At 37.3% G+C, this 23,404-nt stretch overlaps 1 protein-coding gene across 8 annotated transcripts in view; it reads left to right on the top strand.

Moving 5' to 3' along the window:
- LOC117199643 (WAS protein family homolog 6-like) overlaps positions 1-23,404 on the top strand; it is a 90,192-nt gene that overhangs the window by 22,814 nt on the left and 43,974 nt on the right. For 2 of the 8 annotated variants that reach the window (XR_007472974.1, XR_004480919.2), the window contains exons 1-2: positions 13,259-17,646; positions 18,420-18,496. Coding sequence is in view for 1 of the 8 variants with exons in the window: in XM_033419750.2 (XP_033275641.2) it covers positions 17,588-17,646; positions 18,420-18,426 (66 nt within the window). In the remaining 7 variants the exon portion in view is untranslated. Of the gene's footprint in view, positions 1-10,411; positions 12,730-13,236; positions 17,647-18,419; positions 19,706-23,404 lie in introns of those variants that run through there. The other 6 variants (XR_007472972.1, XM_033419750.2, XR_007472973.1 and 3 more) reach the window with 6 other exon arrangements.

Raw genomic sequence — 23,404 nt, 5'->3', positions numbered from 1 at the left:
GGCCAGAGTTGTTGATGTTCCTTTGTTTTTGTTTTTTGCCCAGGTCAGTTAATGCCATGTCAAAGAGAATTCTGTAGAACTCTGTTGTATTCACACAAACCAGGACCCTCATGGTTGTCAGGTCTTTCAGATGCAGACTCATGCTTTCAGGGGGAAGGTTTTCAAGAAAGTGTAGGTACAAACCTGTAAACACTATTAACATCTATATAGTGCTTTATTGTTTCAAATATGCTTTTATACTCACATAATTTTATTTAAACTTCACAGTCACTCTGTGAGGGTTATTTTTAATTTCACATTATAAGATTTTCTTATTTTACAGATTGGGACACTGATTCTGAGTAGTTAAGTTACTTAAGTTACTTAAGTAGTTAAGTAACTTAAAAGTTACACAGCCAAAAACAGGTCCTCAGTGGAAGTGCAAGGATTTGATCGAACAGGTGTGACGTCAGGGAAACAATGTAAACAGACTTCATGGAAGATAAATAACTAGGAGAGTCATTTATACCTCTTGTCCTTAGAAAAGGATTCTTTTTCTCATGTAAAGCATTAAGTTGATTTCTTACTAGAAAAGCCTGAAAAATTGAAAACAGTATGTAAAACTAAATAGATATAAATGGATAATTTCTGAAGATTAAAATAGCTTTGAAAAACTAAAATAAAATACAAGAAAAAAAACAGCTTTGAAATTAGGACATACATAGTGAGAAGTAGGCATCCATTTAAGGTTTCACATGTAGAGGTATGTCTAATATATAAGTGTGTGGATGTATATTCTCTGTGTCACTAAGGTTCACAGTTAGGGTTTCTTAGATCCTTATTTGTTGAAATCTCCTTTTGCTTGTACATTGAGGCTGAAGTTGGCAGTTTTCCTTCCAGGTGTGGATTTTGAAAATGAAGTACACTTGTTGAAATGTGAATTGCATCATCGTGATGCATTTATATGGTGCTACCCTCCAGGATTATGGGAAGTTTTCAGGGTTGTAGTTTGGCTTATGGTATATATGAATCATGGAGAGCACTCTAGGTCTGTGAGTTATCGGTTTTGTTTTGGGTGCAGTTCATGGTGTTTAAGTCTCTAAAAAAGAGTTTGGAGCCTCTTGCATCCTGTTGGCTGAAGAGACTCTGCCTTGGGACTTCCCTGGTGGTCCAGTGGTTAAGAATCCGCCTTACAGTGCAGAGGACGTGGGTTCAGTCCCTGGTCAGGGAACTAAGATCCCACATGCCGCAGGGCAGCTAAATCCGTGCGCTGCAACTACTGAGCCTGCGTGCCGCAACAGAGAACCTGCGTGCCGCAACAAAGAGCCTGCGTGCCACAGTGAAGGACCCCACATGCCACAACGAAGATCCCACGTGTGGCAACTAAGACCCCGACGTAGGAAAATAAATAATTTTTTTAAAAAAAGAGAATCTGCCTTTCAGTTACCTGAGTGCTGTGGGACCACAGACCTGCTCAGCTTACCTGATATAAGTGGTCTTAACACTCACAGCCAGCTGTGTGTCACTGGTGACTAATTTTACCCTGTTTATGACCTAGGACTTCGAGTGGGCAGTATTTGAAGAATCTGAAAAGATTCTTAAATATCTAAAAATCTTGAGAATCTAAAAATCTGGCTGCCATTCAACTCACTATCAGTTTTGACTGTGGTCAGAGAATTTTATTTAAAACAATACAGGGAATTCCCTGGTGGTCCACTGATTAGGAGTCCAGGCTTCCAGTGCCGGGGGCACGGGTTCGATCCCTTGTCAGGGCACTAAGATCCCACATGCCATGCGGTGTGGCGAAAAACATTGAAAAACATTTTTTTAATTTAAAAATACAAATTGCTGATTGCCCTATAGTTTAATAAATAGTGTTTGATCATTTTATCCAGAACGCTGCCCTCCCCTACCTCCCTTCAGGTTTGAAGCATTCCTGGGCAAGCTTTTTTTCAGTAAGTACATAACAAATCAGTGCTTATATGTAGCTGTCTGGTACCCCTATCGTGGAAAGCTACACTTTCTTTGTTCCGAGCATTAATGGGGAAAATGCATAATTACACTGAAATGGTAAACTAAATTATCCATTAACACTTCCTGGGGTTTTAATATAACCTCCTCTCTCTACCCAAAAGGCAACATGCATTTCGTCCATAATATCAATGCTCCATTTTAAGTGAATAGTTTTTTCATTTTTGATCTGTAATGGCGATTAGGGTGACCAGTTAGTCCTTGTTTGCCCAGGACTGTCCTGGTTTCAAAACTGATAGTCCCTTTCAGTCCCAGACAAACCCTAATGCAGGGCTAGTGGTCACCCTCACAGAGAGCTCTTCTGTCAGTGGGTTTTAGGCGTGTTACTGGAACTATGGTAAAAACCTAGATCAGTGGTTAAAAGAATTTATTGTGCATCAGAATTACCTGGAAGCCTTACAAAACAGTGATTTCTGGGTCTCGTTCCCCCTAATTCCTGATCCATTAGGTTTGGGGTAGAAGCCTGAGAATTGCTTTTCTAAGTTTCATAGGTAGAGCTAAGGCTGCTGGTTTGGGGTCAAGCCATATCCAGTGTGAGTGTGATGGTGTTTTATTCAGATTTGTGAGGAAAAGGAACTGCTTCTCTGCTGACGAGCCTAAGCACTAACCATCCCAAAGGGTGCTTGTGTGTCTGAGCTGTGATCATGCAGCACAAAAAACAGCTGATCCCGTCAGAGATGACAGAAATGGGGGGAAAGTTAAAACAAAAGACAACAAAAAACAGTCGAATTAAAAACAAGTCATTTATACACACGCATATATATGTATGCACACACATGCACATACACACTGTATATACACACATATATTATAGTAAGTTTTTTAGGTAAACTTTCATTTGATTATCAATTTGAATATCACATAAAGTATCTGATATGGGTCGTTACTTCCGGAGAAAACATATTCATTATTATAGCAGAACTGATTTAAGCTGGGTGTAGTAGGGATAATAGTACCCACCTTGCCTGCTTCTCAGAATTATCACTATGAAAATCCATATGAAAGGTGTGAACATGCTCTGCGGGCATCAGATGTCATGGCGATGATTATCATGTACTTTACAACTGAGCACTGCTTTTCAGCAATTTCATCTTCATCACCTCATTGACTGTTTTCAGGTATTTCAGTTCGCCAGGCTTATCTGTCCTCAGAGGTAGTCACCATGTAGGTGGTTCCTGGATAGTGGTTCATAGTCAACGGCTGAGCTTTTGCTCAAATCGCTTCTCCAATTTGTACCTTCTTCCTCATCTGTAGGGTAGAATTAATGCCTGTTCTACTACTAACCTTAGAACTAGTTATAAAGCTAACTTGAGAAACTGTATGAAAACACGTTCAAGCCTCTGTTACATATGGCAATTGGTAATAATGAGTAAATTATAAATAAGCCTCAAAGAACAGGAAGCATGTTGTTTTCATCTGTCTATCCTAAGCACCTCATCACTTTATAAATTTTTCAAATGGATTGAGTTTATTAATTTAAATATCATTTTATCATCTTCTTTTCCTTTTTTTAATCTCTGCTTTTTTTTTTTTTAACATGAAGCATATAGAGGATGATCAGTATTATTGAATAGGTTGAAAAAGAGAATAGAATATCTTTTGGGGTATCTGGGTTTTTTTTTTCTTTCAATGTGGGCGTTTTCTGCTCCATAACCTTTATTATTGGTCTGTGAATTCTTGCCTTTTGCCAGCTTTTTTTTCCCAGTCCCACCCTGCTTCCCTTAAGACTTGGGGCATATAACCTCTCTGCTACTAGTCCAAGCAGCTTCCCTGCCTTAGATTTCTCTTAGAGGATGCAAAAACTAGGCCAACTGAGAAGTTATTTTTTTTCAGCATGTTTATCTTAAGTTACAAAATGGTATTTCTTAACTATTTTCTTACGTAGTCTAGTACAAGTTCCCGTACCCAGGAAATCTTCCTTATAATAATACAGTTGCCTCTCGGTATCTGTGGGGCATTTGTGCCAGGACCCACCACAGACTCCAAAATCTGCAGATGCTCAGGTCCCATAGCCAGTCCTCCACACCCATGCTTCCGTATGTGCAGATTCAGCCAACTGCAGATCTTGTAGTACTGTATGTATGTATGTACTGGAAGAAATCTGCATATAAGTGCATCCGAGCAGTTCAAACTGTTGTTCAAATGTCAGCTGTACTTTTGAGGAATAATGTCTTCATTATGGGTTGTCACATTGAAGGGAATGTATTAGGTATCTAACTCGTTTTCAGCATTGTACTTGTGGGATCTATGGTATGACAGAATCTGTGGCACAATGTGGCCTGGCATACATTATATGTGGGTACTCAAAACTATCATTGACAGATTGATTTGGCAAACATTTCCAGTTTCTGCACAGTAGCACTATGCCAGCGAACAGTTCATACCCATGTCTGTCTGAACAGCAGATTGTTTGTATGAATCTAATGTGTGTTTTGCCCGTTCTTATAAAAATTTGTAAAGGGAAAAGTAAAGTGCTAACACTAGTAGTAAGAATGGTAGCTCTCAAGTATGTAATACATTTGTAACAAATACGGAAATCATTAAGCACACCAAAAATTGTTAATCTTTAGCCTCAACTATACCTTCATTAGATTTGACCTGCTTACTCTGTTTCTGATGATGAATAAAAGGACAAAAACATTTATGAAATGTAGATTATATATTATAGTTTGTGTCTAGAAGATACTTTTTAATTATAGAATGTATTTCATAATGGATTTTCTTACAATACATTAAATTATTCAACTTCTGTACATTTAATTTTCAACCGTCTTCAAGAATACATCATAAGTGGACTTCCCTGGTGGTGCAGTGGTTAAGAATCCGCCTGCCAATGCAGGGCACACGGGTTCGAGCCCTGGTCCAGGAAGATCCCACATACCGCAGAGCAACAAAGCCCGTGCACCGCAACTACTAAGCCTGCGCTCTAGAGCCTGCGGGCCACAACTACTGAAGCCCATGTGCCCTAGAGCCCACATGCCACAACTGCTGAGCCCATGCACCACAACTACTGAAGCCTGTGTGCTCTAGGGCCCGAGTGCCTCAACTACTGGGCCCATGTGCTGCAACTACTGAAGCCCGCGCGCCAAGAGCCCGTGCTCTGCAGCAAGAGAAGCCACCGCAGTGAGAAGCCCGCGCACCTCAATGAAGAGTAGCCCCCGCTCGCCACAACTAGAGAAAGCCCGCACACAGCAACGAAGCCCCAACGCAGCCAAAAATAAATTTAAATAATAAAGTAAATAAAACCCAGCATTTTAAAAAAATTAATTAATTAATTTATTTATGGCTGTGTTGGGTCTTCGTTTCTGTGCGAGGGCTTTCTCTAGCTGCGGCAAGTGGGGGCCATTCTTCATCACGGTGCGCGGGCCTCTCACTATTGCAGTCTCTCTTGTTGCGGAGCACAGGCTCCAAACACGCAGGCTCAGTAGTTGTGGCTCACGGGCCCAGTTGCTCCGTGATATGCGGGATCCTCCCAGACCAGGGCTCGAACCCGTTTCCCCTGCATTGGCAGGCAGATTCTCAACCACTGCGCCACCAGGGAAGCCCAAAACCAGCATTTTTTTAAAAAAAGTAATACATCATAAGCAAATGTATAACATTTGACAAAATTCCCTAATAACCGTGAAAAAAAGATTCTATGTATTATAGAATTATGTGTGAGTTAAATATAGTAGCTCTGATAAAACATTTCTGTCATTTGATCAACCTTTAAAAAATATTAAACTGAGAACAGAAGGGGGATATTGTTTGAAGGAGAGAGTTGTAATCACTGGTTTATTGCAACATAAGGTGCAGCATCCTAATTAGTCAAGTATCACGTGCCACCTAGGCATGAAATAACTATTGTTTCCTAATTTAAATCTGGAAATTTTCAATTGTAGAACAGCTTGAATAGCCTTCGTTGGAAGTAGCCACTGGGTTTTTTTTTTGTTTTTTTGTTTTTAAGGTATTTGTCTTCAGAAACAATGAAGGTCATCTTGTATCCATAGAGACCACATGCACTTTCCTCATTATTTCCAGCATTATTTCTGTAATGGGTAGAGTTATTTATGACATTTAAACCAAAACATTTTTTTTTCAGAAAGCAACTTTAAATATTATCACACGGTAAATATCAATGACTGAAATTACTTACTCCATAGTTTCTCAAAGAAATTAATTATTATTAGAAAATTAGTAGCCTCTCAAAATTGTGTATATTGGCGTGTTCAGTAGTTATCCTGTGGGTGTGTGTGTGTGTGTTCATTTCTTGGAAATCATTGAAAATTGTAGACTCTAATTGTTTTAATTGGTTTTTTTAAGAGACAGTAATTTCACATGCTTTAGATTAAAGCAAATCTTGGTTTCCGTGGAGTGCAGATTTTTTATATTTCACCTAGTCTTCCGTCTCTCTTTCAGGAAAGTGGTGTGGGAAACAAAATGGTTTCAGTGTATTATTGTTTTATAAACAAAGCCAAGGTCATGAGTTTGTTTACTTATTATCTACTTTGCTTTGTTCATTTCCATGGATTGCACATCCCTAACCTAAATCAGCTGGGGACAGGGGAAGAAAATATTAGACACTTAACTTGGTTTAGATCCGCTACCAGTAAAACCCACTGTATTAGCAATCTAAATTAGGACACTTTTGTTAATGAAGAGAGTCGCTTTTAATGATAATATCAGGGCAACAGTCATAAATTGGGACTGTTTCAGGCAGATGCATGGTCAGTCTGATCATTAGGGTTGTCATTCTAGTGTGGTGTTTATTATTAATTCTGAAACTCTGGGTTTAGGGAGAGAAAACCTCATTTTTGCATGTAGCAAAGAGACAACGTATCTTGGAGGATAACTGGGTAAAATCTTTAATGTTACATATTTGCCAAGACAACTTCATAATGCATATTGTCTTTTGTAATTTATTTAGGAAAAAATTGCTGTTGATAAACTGCTTCTCTCTTGCCAATGAATAGCATCAACTTTATCATTTTTGTCCAAGATGTCACAGATAGCGTTCAGGACTAAAAAGCCTATCAATCATCAGATAAAGATGGTGACTGGCAACATTTGTGTTTATTCCTTCTGTTAATTTGTTGTCCAGAAAGTCTGTTGTTGTAAACATCCCCGACTGGAAGCTGTAAGACATAGCTAAGCTTTCAGTCAGATGTTTGCTGCTACCGGCTCTTCACAGACATCGTTTCAGGATAGTTATATCTAAGAAGTAGAACAGGGGAGGCTATAAAATGTGTGGAAAAACACCAGGAATCTTTAGGTTTCTTCATTTACTTCTCTCTGTGAGAATGCATGTTTTATGCGAGAGTTTAGTGTGGGATGCTGTCCTAAGAACAGGATATCCTGTAGCAGATACCATCTGAGCTTCCCAGACTTAAGATGCTGCTGCTGCTGGGCCTTAGAGAATTTAGTTAAAAAAATTTTTTTTTCCACTATGGGTTCTTATTTCTGTTTTTGCCCTGGCAGTGAACTTTCATTCTTTATTGCCTTTCCAAGTAGGCTAGAGTTTAACTTCCCAACAGTTCAGAAGACTGATTTCCTCCTTTAGAAATTCTGGAGACGTTATTGAGAGTACATTTATCACCACCACCCCACCCTACCGCTCAGCAGTACACAACCAAGACATTTCAGCTTTTTCTGTCGTGAAGAAGTGTACAAACTTCGTCTCTGGCCTCTCAGCCCCCTGCCCCCCCCCAACTTCCTGTTTTCCACCCGGAATGATGTCACAGCTCCTAGTCAGAACTGTCCTCTAAACACTTGCAGGACTTCAAACCACTGAGCCTGTTTACAACATTCACCATTGGTTATATTTGTCTTACATTATTGAGTATATTTTCCTGAGTATTTTCAGGTTATCACTTGCCTTTTCTCTTCCTCATTAGAATGTTGATGCCTTGTGAGCAGGTGCACTGTACCTATTTTTTGTGTTCCCTCACAGTGCTGAGCAATACAGGGCTTTTCTCACAGGTGACATTCAGGGCAGACTATTGATAACGCATAATTTTACAACAGCTCTTTTTCTGAGTTTTGAAATTTTGTTTTCTTATCTGTTTGTCTTTTAGACACTGGGAAACATTTCTATTTTATTGAAATCTTTCTCTTCAATAAAGCTTTGGTATTTTTATCATGTATTAATATTAAACTGCTAAACATCTTACTGTGTTAGGTTCAGTGCATAATTAAACCAAAAGGTAAAGTTCTTGCTAATTTTTTACATGCATATCTTCCTTGATTAGATCATAAGCTTTCTGAGGGTGAGGACATTATATCTTTATAATTATCAGTTTTCCTGCCATCTGTGTCCAGTAGAGCACCTTGCCTGTATGGGGCCCCACTAACAATTTTGTTTTGTTGCAGCAGTGTCTACTATTTGCTTATATCTTTTATACAGATATATAAAATGTAGCTGCCCAGATGTATTCGTGCTGCAGCACTGATTCTTAAATGCTCCTTTATGCTAGTTTACAAGACTTACGTGGCCAGAGTGGAGGGAGGTGGCGTAGGTAGTTGCTTCAGACACAGGTAGCTTTGCAAGTTGAAGTATAATTTTCAAGCTTGGTGATTAGCATGCAGCAAGTATCCCTTCATACTCAAATCTTAATAAACGTGCTTTATTAAGAGTTGACCCTCTGATTTAGCACATTGGAGGCCTTGGGTTCCAGATAGCAGCAAACAGGGCCATTTGCTCTAAGAGCCCAGGGAGTGCTCCCTGGAAAGGCAGAAAGAGTCCTCTGGTAATAGGGTTATTTTGTTAGACAAGGTGACATTGTTTCCTACGAAAAATTTTGTTACATAGCTTTGAAATTCAGTAAGGTAGATAGAAGCTGCCTAGTTTAAGAATTTGCCTAGCTGAATTTGAAAGACTTTTTAAAATGATAGCCCAGATCTATGCTAAAAGAAGGGTGGGTGTCCTGCACAAAGCTGTGACACTCTGCACAGCCGTCCACTCATCCCTGGATACTCAGGATTAATGTACAATCTATGTTACGTAACATTTGTTCCATGTTATTCTGCCCTAATGAGGTGAATCAGAGACCATGTCAGCTTTAATTCTGGATGCCCTTGCTTCAGTACAACCTTTTAGTCATTTGCAGATGACTTCTTGATGTTTTAATTTGGAAGAACCACAAACTTCCCAGTGGCCTGCAAATTTAGCAATTGACTATACAGAACAAATGCTTTAAAATGTTAGAGAATTAGTGTTTGCCAGTGAACCTGTAACAGCTTATTTCCCCATGCTTTAACTTAGTATTGAGGAAGACGAGTGTGGTCTTTATTGACAGGTCTTAGAAACCTCAGGAATTCTTTACTAAGAAGATATTTTGATCTAGTTAATACTGAAAGTAAAACATTTTTGGTTACTGAATACTGTTTTCTGAAAATGACAGGTTTTTTCCTTAGCATTTGATTTGCGGTTCCTTAGGGGTTACTTTTTTAAGCAGACAACTACAGAATTGTCTTCAAGTTCATTTCCAATTAGATATGCTCATGTACAAATATTCTTGGTTAAAATTACATTGTTGGACGGATCTTCATTGGTCTTGATGCCTGAGTCCCTTTTACGCAGAGCCAGAGGTGGCGTGGGGTGGGTGACCCGGAAGTGGGCGGTGAGCTTCGGATCCCAGCGTGCAGTCCTCATTGCATGCAGAGGGTTCTGACTGTGGCCCCTTCGGTTCCTCTGGTTAAAACTTTATTCACTGAGCGAATGTGCCTCTATTTGCTGTGTGTGTTCAGGGAAAAAAAATTTCAAGTTTGAGTATCAGTCTGAACTTAATTACTTTCCAAAATTATGCTTTTTCAGGCTGTCTCTGCCAGTTTCCCCAGCCTGGTTCATTATGGGTGGACATGTGATGGGTGTTTTGACATTGCCTTCCCCTCCTCCCCCCCCGCCCCCCAATCTGTAGCATGTGACAGACTTTCTAACAGTTTGATGTTCACTGCTATCTTTGCTCTGGCTTTCCAGCATATTTGGTGAAACAATTTAATCTTTAATCCACTGGTTTTCAAATATTAGCATGTATCAGAATTACTTGGAGGGATTATTAATTAAAATACAGATTGCTGGGCCTTGCCAGAGCGTATCATTCAGTAGGTCTGAGGTGATGCTTGAGAACGTGCATTGTTTTTCCTAGATTCCCAAGAGCTGCTGATGCTGCTGTCCTAGGTCCAGGCTTTCAGAAGCACGGAGCTCATCTTACATTCTTTTCCCTGTTCGGTATTATGCCCAGTTAGCGACTGAAGAAAAAGACGCATAAAATCCCCAACTTAAAAACATGTAGTAATCCAAAAGTTTGTTTTGAAAAAGATTTGTTGGAAACCTGAGACCCATTGTTCTCCCAGAGAAAGCATCATATTAATTGTCTAGCCCACAAAACCTATTTGATTTGCAAAGAAAAGCAGAAGGAAAAAATAGTATTGCAGTGGAATACTTGAAACAAGAAAACAATATACTTGTAGAGAAAAAAAAAAATGTGTGTGTGTTTAATCTTGAGAACTGGTGCTTCAGGGGAAGTAGCCCGAAGAGGACGAGAGAGGCCAGGTAGAGACGGGAGGTTCCTGAAGGTCCTGGAATGCCTCTGAAATTCCAGAGATTTTTAGAATTTGCTGGCAATGGTTCTTAATATTTAATTTTACTTACAAATTTGAGGATTTCCTCTTCGTTGGTGCAAGAGCACTGATCGGGCCACATATGCTTCGTAGAGGTATCGGTGGTAATATTTTCTTAATCAGAGGAGTGCAAAGAGACGAGGGATTTCTGAGAGGGAACTTAGCAACACTTGGGCCAGTAGAAGGTGTACTGAGATCAGAGTATGGGAGAGATGTTACTGAGGCGAACTTAACTGAATTATGAGTTGCGGGAGGAGATAGGGAGAGGCTCGAGGAGGGGGAAAGGAAATGAGGAAAAGGAAGGCTACAGCTAAGCTTTGAGCTCCTCAGAGGTGTATTGTTAACTTTGTCTTTTACCCAGAACAGGAATCTCCTTCCTGAGGAAGAATGGGTGATTGATGCATCGTCAAGGCCATCAGCCGGGTTCCTCTAAATGCAAGTTCAGTTGTTTTGAAGAGAGGGATATAGGAAGATGAGAGGCTGTAAAATCAGCCACATTTAGATTGGGAACATTTACAAGATGTTTGCTTACATTGCCATAAATTATTTCAGTGAAAAGAATGTCACTTCTGCCTTTTCCCTTGGAGTTTAAACTTTGTCTCAAAATACTTTTTGATTTGACTTTTGCCTCATTTATGTCAATCTTTGTAAGTTCTGCTTTAAACCAAGTTTTCAGTTCATGTAAACATCCTACACTCAGCTGTAATACATGGATCGGCTGGGAGGTGGATGTTTACTTCAGCTGACTTGGAATATCAGCCATTAACATTGATACAGGATTTGGCAAAAATAGTAGAGGCTTGATTTCTTTTTAAATGTAATAACTATAAATTTTAATTACTGTCATATCTTTTCAGTTGTGTTATTGTATCTCTAACATGACATAAGACTCTGGGGTTTGGGGCAAAAGAATGTCTTGTTTGGTCAGTGACATCACATTTGTAGCCCTTTCGGTGTGCTCTGACAAGCAAGGGCTCTGATATTAGACATGTGTAGCCGTCTGGGCTCTGCCAGTCAATTTGGTATGTGATTTGGAGGAGGGAGTGGCGCTGTTTCACACCTTGGTGTTTTTCTCATCTGCAAAATAGGTATGGTATCCACTTCACAGGACTGTTGTAAGGATCGACCTCTGTGATGAATGCAAAGTGGTTCATTTGTCAGTTCCTGTCACGTTAAGTCCTGATAAATGCTAACATGCTAGCTGTTGTTAATGCCAGCTATAATGCCTAATAATAGTACATAGCATATTTTAGGTGTTGAGTAAATAATTGCCGTTATGTTTAAAGTAGATCTAACTCATTTTTATTTTAGTAATACAGATGATGCCAACTTTCTGATTTAATGGAAATGGTTTGAATCTTTGAAATCACTGTAATTTAGTGGTAGAGTTTTGAAGCCCAGTTTCTTGAACTCATACCCTGGTACTGCCACTTACTAGCTAGGTTATTTGGGGGAAGTTATTACTCTCTCTGTTTCTTCTGTCTGCTAAATTGGGATTATAAGAGTACCTACCTAATAGGATTGTTATGAGATTAAACGGATTAATATTATAAATGAGTTAATACCAGTAAAGTGTTAGAATAATTCCTGGTACATACTAAGCTCCTGAAAAACGGTAGCTATTATTATTGTTATTACTATTATTATTATTTTAAACATGTGTTTGTCATCCTTTTTTTTCAGAGTATAGTTCTGCCATACATTTGTAAATAAAGACAAGCTAATACCTGATAACTAGTTCTAGGTATGAATTGTTTGATTTCAATTATACTTTCATATTTCATGCTTTTATTAAAAACACTCTACTTAAAATTAATTTTCTGTAACTTTGTTTTTCAACTCCATGAAATTAGCTCTACTTTTCTTTTTTTGGTGACACATCCACATTCTGTACAGGTAAAACACAAAGCAAACAACCACCACAAAATCAAAATGACTCAAGAAGCACATATTATTCTTTCTAGCAGCTTGGCAAGTATCCATAAACTCTTACCTGTGCCTAAATGCAGAATTAGAATTCATGTTTGCTGCTTCTCCTCTGGAAGATGTCTATGTGTTATGAAAAATTCACAATTAAATAAAAAATGTGAAGTCAAGGCAGGGAGACTTGTTCTTGAATAGGTGAGTGCTGTCTTTCTAATTGTATTCTATTTGTCCAATATACTAAAGTTGTAAATTTTTCTTTTTATTAAGTGGGAGCTGTTCTGTTATGTACTTGGATGTAAAATGTATATTTTGGTGAGTTCCGCATGTTCATTTAAAACTTGTCAAGTGCTTAGGTTATTTTCTGATTTATAATACTTCAGGAGAAATATTGCAGTGCATTATGGAAGCATCATATAATCTAAGGGTAGTTTTATGAAATATATTTTTTCAGATTAAGCATGTGTAAGAGTTCCCCGTCAGTTTACCTTTGAACCTCAGTGAACAAAATATAAAATTTTCCTTTCATATTCTCCAATATGAAAAAATATTTAGCATATCATGTGGTTTAGGCTCCCAAATGGCCTATAGGTTAAATTCCTAATTTATAGTGTTTTTTAATGTATTGCTTTTTTCTTTCGTTTAATAGCCCTGTATCTATATCTTTATATATAAGTATAAAGATATACTTATATCTTTATAAGTATATAAGATATACTTTATATATAAGTAAGATATATAAGATATATAAGATAATATAATACTTATAAGTATATAAGATATACTTATAAAGTATAAAGATATACTTATATCTTTATAAGTATATAAAGTATATATACTTTGCTGATTATATTATGGGGTCTTTGATCATTTGGGCTATCAGCTTTGCCTCACCTGTTATCACTTAGAAAAAGCTCCACATGAAAGTTGAGTCATAGTTAAGTGAAAAATTTTTTTTGCTTTATCTTCTTTTAGTTAATACAGTAAATTATTCTGTTATACTGAGCTGTCTCCCACCCTTTAGAAAATACATGCCTTGATTTCTTTAAAAACCATACATTTATTAGAAATGTAAAAGAAATTTTTTTCTGATGAACATGTGCTTATCAGTTTTAAATGTTACAGAATCTGGTTAAATGTTAAAATATCCCCATTTTCCCCCCTTATTTTCCAATTGTCATTTTTTATTTGATTGATAGAGCACATAATATAAAGTTGGATTTTTCAATAATATTTAAATACGTTCTGAAATTAAACTCCAACTATTTTCTATCAAGTTTGAAGATTTGATATCTCTCCTCATAATTATTTGTTATGCATTTGGCATAAATTATTTAACTTCTTCCTGTTTCATTATATCTTTTTCATTTCATCAGTTCCCAATAGTAGGATTTTATGGTTCCAAACAAATGTGTCCTTTGGCTTCAGTAATCGAAAAATGTCAGTTAAAATGGGGAATCTGATACACATGAGTTTACCTTTTAGTTCTGTTCATTTCAGTTTTTTAAAAAAGCAGTTCTACCATTAACATTAGCCTTAACTTCCTTTAATATTATGGAAAAGAACACATCCCAAGGGTGTTTGTATAATTTAATACACATTATTCCTGTGAGGCTGAGTAAAACTGTTCCAGGAATCAAAGTCTTAGCAGTAGAACCTGTTCAGTCACTTAACTGTCTGTCTTGGGACTAACCAGGTACAATTATAACTGGCTTAAAAGTTCTGACCTTTTCCTTCCTTATTTCAACATGATTCTTTAAAGACTGTTAAGCTATGTGTTTAGTATTTGTCCTACTGTCTAAGAATAGTTAAAAACAGGGTTTGGGCTATTTGTTTTGTTTTTTAAAAGTAGTTTGAGAAAGTTTCTTTGCTACTTGTTCTTCATGCAAGTTTTATAGGAGTTAAAATTCCCTGGGAAAATAAGGGTCTTTGCAGGGTTTCTTTGATTGAAAAAGTATAAAAGGTCGCTAAAGGTATACAGTTGTCTTAATTTTGACATAAATTTTCCTTATACTGTAGGTTATCTCTGAAAATTTTTGTTTTGGGTATCCTGTTTATATTTAATAATTGTTATTTAAACTTACGTAGTAATATAGTCAGTAGCACAAAAAGATTCCATGTTGACCAGAATACTGGGTTATTTTCAAGTAAAGGTATGAATATGAATGAGAAACAGAGTTTGGGAACTGGGTACTGGCAAATCCTTACTTTTCAGATAACTTTTTTTTTTTAAGTTAACAGTAACTCCTTTATAAAAAATATTTATTTATTAATTCGTTATTTATTTATTTATTTTGGCCACACCGGGTCTTAGTTGTGGCATGCGGACTTCTTAGTTGTGACGTGCAGACTCTTAGTTGCGACCCGCATGTGGGATCTAGTTCCCTGACCAGAGATCGAACTCGGGCCCCCTGCATTGGGAGCGCAGAGTCTCACCCACTGGACAACCAGGGAAGTCCCTTCAGATAACTTTCTAAATGTGTGGTCATTCATTCTGTAATATTTAGAGTAAACGTGAAGAGTATATAAAAATATTCTCTTCACATTCACATACCACGGCCTGCCTTTTTCTTACACTCTGAATTATTAACAGTGGTGATCCTTCCAAGCTCTTGTTGTGTTTTTACACACATATACGTTGGTGATATGGGTGGGATTTATAATACCTTGAAATCATACTGTATATATATAATACTTTTTTTCATGCATTGGAGAACTTTCCATATCTATGCATCACATGTTTTTTTTTAGTTCCATATATAGATATACCATAATGTACTTTTCCCTATTGGTGGAACCATAGGTTGCTCCAGTATTTCACTGTTTTAGGCAGTCTTGCAAAATACATATTCATATTTTGTGTGATTATTTCTACAAAACCATTTGTAAAGGTATAATTGCTGTGTCAAGGAACATGTCTATTTAAAATACTTACAGATACTGCAAAATTATTCTCCAAGGAATCTGTGCCAGTTTATACTTTCGCTAGCCATGTAAGAGAGTGCCTGTTTCCTCACATCCTTGCCCCAAAACATTACCATTCTTGTTCATTTTTGCTGATCTGTTGGTTGCAAAGAAGTATCTGTTTTTATTTTCATTCCCTTGTCTAAGAGTGAAGCTAATATCTTCACATTTTCATTGGTTTTCTTTCTTTCATTTTTATTTTTTTGATTGTATGTTCATGTCCTTTGCCCATATTTCTTTTGGTTTGTTAATTTGTTCTTATTGTTTTTTAGGAACTATGTATTTTAGATTTTTTTTCTTTCTAAGTTATTAAATGTGTTGCAGATACTTCCTCCTAATCTGTCATATGTTTTTTAAAACTTTATTTTAAATCATTATGTAATTTTTGGTAACTTCTGGGTTTTGTTGTCTTAGGAAGGCCCATTCCACACTCAGTGTTATAAATACATTATGCTGGGGACTTCCCTGGTGGTGCAGTGGATAAGGCTCTGTGCTCCCCATGCAGGGGCCCAGGTTCGATCCCTGGTCAGGGAACTAGATCCCACATGCATGCTGCAGCTAAGAAGCCCGTGTGCCACAACTAGGAAGCTGGCGAGCCACAACTAAGGAACCCTGGAACCGCAATTAAGGAGCCCTCATCATTTCAAATTTTATTTTTAGTTACCCAAAGATTTCTTTTAAGACATTTATTCTGATCAATTTTTTTAAATCATAAAACTCATATAAAAAGGAAAGTCTGTTCTATCAGTTCTTCATCTTCGCATTAACAGTCCTTAGACCTTGGGTGTTCCCCTGAGTTTGTCACTCATTTTAATACATCTGTCATTATTACTGTCTGAGTATTCATAAATACCACCGTGTATATGGAACACCTGTTACGGTACAGGTACTTATTACTTTTGTAATGTTCTCATCTAACCCTTGCAGCAGCCCTTTAGGTTTAGGGTAAGTGTTATTAGTATACTTTACAGTTCAGGAAACTGGGGCTCAGGAAAGTTAAGTTGCTTATAATCACAGAGCAGTTAAAGTGATGGAGATCCCTGACCTCAGAGCAAGTGTCCTGAGTACCACAAGTGGTTCATATACGCAGGCTGTGGGTCTCAGGCATTTGTGGAGATTAAAGAAATAAATGCATGGGAGAGGTCTACCCTCAAATATACAGTCAATCTAGAAAGGAACATCTATAATTTTTTAAAGGCGTGTGATTAAATGTGTGATTCTAATTTTCATACCTTTCAGAACCAGTGTATGCTGTGCTACCAAATAAATGCTCACTTTTGTCATTTTCTTATTAATAAGTTTGCTGATATTCTTTGACTCCTCTCAATTTTCATATTGTTATTATTGTAGAATCAATAGAATTTATAATTGGGTCTTCACTTTAAGGTGGGAAATAAACGCAGTAGTACCGAGAATGTTGCATATCCATTCTCTCCATCTGTATGTTGAACCTAAACCACAACAGGTTTACTGTGCTCATGCGCACTGGCCATGAGCAGAGTCATCTACATTAGAATTCCAGTCAGTCTTTGTTTTTTTTTTCCGAAGTCTTAATAGTCATCCACCTTGAACCTTTAAAGTATATTTTTAAAACTGCACATATAATAAGAATGATACAGTTTTATTATGACCCTAAGGAAGTTATTTCAGCTTTTTGTTTCCACACAAGCATTTAAAGTTTTCGTTTCAAACTAAACAATGAAAAGTTTGTACTGTTTACTTATGTTTAAAAAAATGATTGAACAGATCCCAGGCAGCTCAGACAGGGCAGGTAGAAAGAAGGCTCCGAGGGCTGACATTAGGAAAACTAATCCAAGTGCTTAGAAAACTTGATGTAGCCATGCCATACAGGAATGTGTACTGTACAGTTGTAGGTAGAGCTGTGGGTAGACCAGAGTACAAGTCTTTTCTGAAGTTTTCAGGATATCTGGGATTTGAATTCATGCCTTGTATTTATTTTCGTAATAGGTTGAGTATGTAAGAAGCAGTGTTCATAAAAGCTGGCAAACCTGTTTTACTTGTTTCTCAATCTTTTCAGATCATTGCTTATAAAACACTGACATTTACAGTAAATATTTTGTTTTAAATACAGGCTAACGCTATCAAACCGTGTGTCCTTACGCTGCACTCATTTAATGACCTCGCCCTTTGGTAAGTTGGCATGTGGTTTGAGGTGGCTTTCGGTGATGGAGAGTTTGAAGGAGTTAAAGGGAAAAGCAGGAAGAGAATAACATTTTCAGGGAAACGTGATCATACAATGGACAGGCCCTTGAGAGAATAAGAGATTATCTCTATCTTTATTATGTGACCTTTGGCTAATTCCTGAAGCATACTCACTTCATATGCCTTGTATGTAAATAAGAACATTACAGTTTTATAAGTCCCTTTATCTCTGTGACTCCAGTGATCTGTTTTATTGTGTGTTTGCGTATGTCAGTAGCTCACAATATTTAGCAGATTGAGTTCTAGGTCAAACCACCTGGATTCATCTGTAAAATGGGGTTACCTATCTCCTAAATTGCAGTGATAATTTAATTAGATAATCCAGATAATCACTTAGCACACTATCTGGCACATACTAAGCCCTCAGGAAATAACTCACTCTTCAAAACTCAGTTCAAATGTCTTAATATTACCTGGATCTTGGACCTTCCAGGTAAAAGGGAGGGAGGGTTCTTATCTTTGTGTCATAAATATGTCTTTTACTATCTTCTAGTTTAGCACTATCACTGGTACTAAAATTATCACTAATTTATTTACATGTGTATTTCTCCTCTTAAATTATGAGCCCCTTGAAGACAGAAACAAGTTTATCTTCATAAATTCAGTGTCTGACATGATAAATTTTGTTGAAAGAAGAAAATTTTATTCTTGTTTTTCTTTTATTTTTATTTATTTATTTATTTTTTAATTGCGGCATGCAGGATCTAGTTCCCGGACCAGGGGTCGAACCTGGGCCCCCTCCATTGGGAGTGCAGACTCTTAACCACTGGGCCACCAGGTAAGTCCCTATTCTTGTTTTTAAATACGGTCCCCTCCCTCTCTCAATGGAAGATAAGGTTGGAACAAAGGTGTCCAGTAGAAATGTTCTCAGAAATCCTGGGCATGTTCTCAAAACACTTTTTTTAACAGCTATTTAATTGCCACTGTACTGCCAAGGATTAAATCAGTTTTTTACTTTGCTTCTTCACAGTGTTTTCCTTATAAAAAATTAAAGTAAGAAAATGACTGCCAGGTGGAGAAAACTGTCCACTAAAGAATTGTATAAAGGCATCATAATGGCAGTATAAAAGAGTTGATCTTGGAATCAAGGCCTTGGGTTCATGTTATAGCATCTGCTACTTTGTAGCCATATGACAGTGATCAATGATTTTATCTCTCTGGCTCTACAAAGTGGGAGTACTTCATGTTACTTGTAATAGCAAGAAAAATAGACCATAGGGTGTGAAGGGTTACAGTTAGTCCTCTGGTAGTGCTCTGGTTTCACAAGTCTTTTCTAAAGTTCTTAGAATGATTAATAGGAGGTAATATTCATGCAGTACCAGCACTATGCCTGCTTAATAGAAGACACTCAATTATTTCTTGAGTGGAGTTAGTTTCAGTTGATACTATATATACCCTTTAAGTTTGAAAAAAGCCAACTTATTTTATCATGTACACAATTGTTTACTGTTAAAAGTGTTTAAATTAATTGTACCCTTGGTTACATGTTGAAAAACAGAACTGAAATGTTAAGTGGTGACCAAGTAATTATACTTCCATCATGCTAAATTGTAGGGAAGAATAAACAAAAACAGCAAAGGCATACCCAAGAACTAAGTTGCACAATTAAAGGTTAATATTTTCTCAACACAAAAATGCAGGTCTCTACTTCATCCTACTCTCCTACAGTTAATTTTTGATAACTCGAGACACACACTGAAAACATTAAAGCCAACTAGGTCTTCACTGATTACATTTTCCTTAGAAAAGGTGGAAGTGTAGAGAGAATTATTCTTGTTACTACTGATACAGATAAAATTGGCTGGTTATTAGATGCCTTTCAGTGTAGTGGTTATGGTATATGAAGCTCTGTTGCCTGTGAAAGTTTTGTCCAAATCACTTCCCAGTTGACTCAAAACCCCCCACTTGTAAGTTCTCCTTTCCCTGTTCTTACTGGTTTTCTACCTTCATACATTTTTATGAAATAAACATTTTCTTCCAACTCTCAGTTTGTGTTTTCTTCATTTGTTCTGCTTTTCAAAGTGCACCAATTAGTGATTGAGTTTTACTGCAGTGTAATAGAAAACTGCAAATCAGTGGCTTAAAATGATGGTGTATTGTTTTACCTTCTCACATAGTTTGTTTCCAGGAATCTTGGTGGCATGGCAGACTGAATTAACATAAACCTTGCTACCACCACCATCCCATAGCTCCAAACTCAGAAAGATGCCAAATAAAACATAACATATACACGCAGCTGACTGCAAAAGAAAAGAAAGGAAATACCAACTGCCAGAAGTGAAGAGAAAACAAAGCCAAAGTAGTAAACGGAGGCACTGAAAGCGGCTCTGACCTGCAGGGTTATCATCTTGGCTAAGAGCCTCCCCAGTGAACTCTGGGACTTTTAACAGTGAGACGTGACCTGACAATTCAGGGAAGGTGGGACTGAGACCTCTGCAGGAAGCCAAGACCCTAGAAGGCACTGCAGCCTCAGGAAGTGGGGCGCAGAGCTCTGCACAGCAGCCTGGGGGCTGCAAAGCAGCTTCTGAACCTAAGACTAGGTGGAGGGAAAGGAAGATTTCCGTGACAAAGAGCTGAAATGTCAGTTACAGTCTTGCTCTCACAGTATCCAGGCTTAGCTTAAAAATTATTGTGACCACCTCCTTAATGTGCAGGGCACAGTAAGGTTCTGGTGGTAAAGCAATGAATAAAACAAATTTCTGCCCTCTTGGGGCCTCTCTTCTAGTGTCACTGGGAAGAAATTTACTATTTCAGACACTTGATAATTTTTGAAATGACAGGAATAAGCTAGAATACAGCATAAAAGAGATGGGAAAAAAATGAAAGATTCACACAAGTAAGATCCAGTGTACATATATATTTTAGGAGTTTTAAGCAGGAGGAAATAATAGAACTGGGGGTGAGGCAGTTGTGAACTGACCTAAGGCAATGTATTCATGTACAACCCTTGGTAGATAATAGTACCCACTGAATGCCCACCCACCCCAAACACACTCCTGCCCCCAGATCGCCCCCTAACAGCCAGGTTATAATGAAGGCAGTTTCTCACCAACTTCTGTCACCAATACAGATATTAAGTAAGCCAAAAAAAAAAAAAAAATCTTACTGCCTGTTCTGCAGGCTTAAGGAAGTTGTTCTCTGCCCTTTGAGATGCTCTAACCACCTTGCCTGAAAGTTCCCTTCAAGAAGCAGAATTCTCTTACCCTGAACAAAACCTGTGTTCATGGCCGGACACTGAGGACCTTTCAGGGGATTATATTAGGACATCTTCCCAAATGGTAAGGGCTACAGACCAAGCTGGATTCTTTGTCCTGTTCTTGCAGGATGGGCGTGCAACTCTACTTTTAGCCAATCCGCATAATCTTGAAAACCTTTAACCATCAGGAGCCAATTTTTGCAGTTCATCATTCTAGTTAACAGGCCACTAATTTCACCAATAAAAATTTCTGACCTTTAGTATGTAAATTAGCAAAGCATTATATGTTGGTCAAGAGACAGACAACAGTACCTAGGGAAGTTGCCTCTGGATTATGGTTTCTCTAATTAGAGTGTGAGCTGATCATCCTGGACTGTACTTTCTTGGTCAGAATACTAGCAGGACCTACGTGACAAATTTACATAAGTAACTCGTGCCACAAATGCTGGATTATTTAACTGTAAATTACAGATATCTTAACAGCTACATTGGAAGAGATAAGTGGCTAAGAAGCTTCCAGAATTGATCAAAGACATTGTATCAGGAATGATATTTGTCTTGTAACAGAACCAAAGTAAGAACGGTGCTTAAACTGTTAGGGTTTACTTTTCTTTCACATGTTGGCTGTCCAGGTGTCCAATACAGTAGCTCCACAAGATCAGTGGGGCTCCAGGCTTTTTCTGTTCTTTCCTTATGACCCACCATCTTTAGTGTGTGGCTTCCGTCCTCGTGAAGAGATGGCAGCTGCAGTGCTCACATTCCAAATAAGAGAGAAGAGGCAAGGGCAAGATACACTGCAAATATGGCAAAATAAAGACTTTCCAGGAAAAATAAGAATTTGTCACCAGTAGGCATACACTGGAAGAAATGTTAAAGGATATTCTTCAGGCGGATGCAAAATGACCCCAGATGAAATCTAGAAGTGAGGGAATAAATGAAAAGCAATGGAAATGGTAGATGTGTAAATGTAAATATAACTAAAACTGTGGGATTTAAAATATCTGTAGAATTAAAATACATCATATAATAACAAAAGACACGGAGAGTAAATGGAGTTAGTTCTCTCAGGTTCTAGCAATTGGTAAGTGATAAAATTAATACTGTTATTAGACTGTAAAGTCAAGGAGGCATGTTATAATCTTGAGTTGAGCACTAAAAGTACAATAGAATGTGTATCTAACACTTTAATAGAGGATAAAATATAAGAAGGCAAGAATGGAAAAGGGAACATAAAACAGGTAAGTCAGATTTTTAAGTTGCAGAATATAAACCCAAACACGTAAAGTGATTCATTACTTGAATTAAAGTTGAAAAGTTACCAGCTGAATCAATATCCCACTACACGCTTCTTACAAGAGACAAAACTCTAAGATCACATAAAACAACCAAATGGAAACAGTGTAACTGTAGTTTTACCCCACACAGAGATTTAAGGCAAGAAGCATCTCTAGAGATAAAAAGGACATTTTAAAGTGGTAAAGGAATTAATGCACCCAAACCACACAATCCTAAATGTGTTTGTTCCTAGGACAAATGTAAAATATATAGAGCAAAAGTGATAGGAGAGGGGAAATAAGTAAATCCTGAATTATAGTTAGTAACTTTTACACAGCTTCTGCAATAGCTGATAGAATAATCAGACCAAAAGAAAAAAGAAAAAAAATCGGGATACAGAAGATCTGAACAATACCATTACTAAACGTCAACTAATTTATGTATGCCGAACACTTCATCAAAAAGGCATAATTCAGTTTCTTCAAGTAAACGTTGAACCGTCTACCAAAGTTGACCCTTTGCTGAGTCTTAACACAAACCTCTACAAATTGTGAAAGATCAAAAGCCTTCATTCTGTATTCCCTAACATGGGAATTAAGCTAGAAACCAGTAACAAAAAGATGGCTAAAGAAACCCCAACTTGGGGTTGGGAATTAAGTAATACATTTGAAAACAGTATCTGGGTCAAAAAATTTTTTTAAAATATGTTAAAGTGAACAGTAACAAAGCTACCAAAACTTGTTTCAGCTAAAGCAGTGTTTGTAGGGAAATTCATAGCCTTAAGTGTGTATATTAGAAAAGAAAAAAGGTTGAAAATCAGTGACCTAAACTATTTTCAGGAAGCTAGAAAAAGAAGAAGAATGAAAAATAAAAGGTGTAAAAAATAAATAAATAAATAAATAAATAAATAAAAGGTGTAAGGTCAGTGAAATAAATAGCATACAACAGAGAAAGTCAACAAAGCCAAAAGTTTGGTTCATTGAAGTCTAATAGCAATAATAACCACTATTGTTTAACATTATATTTGAGATCCTAGCCAGTGAAATGAGGCCTGAAATAACAGCATAGGTTTTGAAAGGAGGAAATAACACTATTTATAGACAACTGCTATTGTGCATAGAAAATTCAAAGGAATTTATGAACAGAATAATTTAGCAAGGTCGCTGCATACAAAGTCAATATATAGAGACCAATTGTATTTATGTCAGAAACAAA

Source organism: Orcinus orca, chromosome 17, assembly GCF_937001465.1.
Source record: "Orcinus orca chromosome 17, mOrcOrc1.1, whole genome shotgun sequence".
NCBI lineage: Eukaryota > Metazoa > Chordata > Mammalia > Artiodactyla > Delphinidae > Orcinus > Orcinus orca.
The sequence above is the reverse complement of the archived record's forward strand: the minus strand, read 5'-3'. Positions and strand labels throughout refer to the sequence as shown.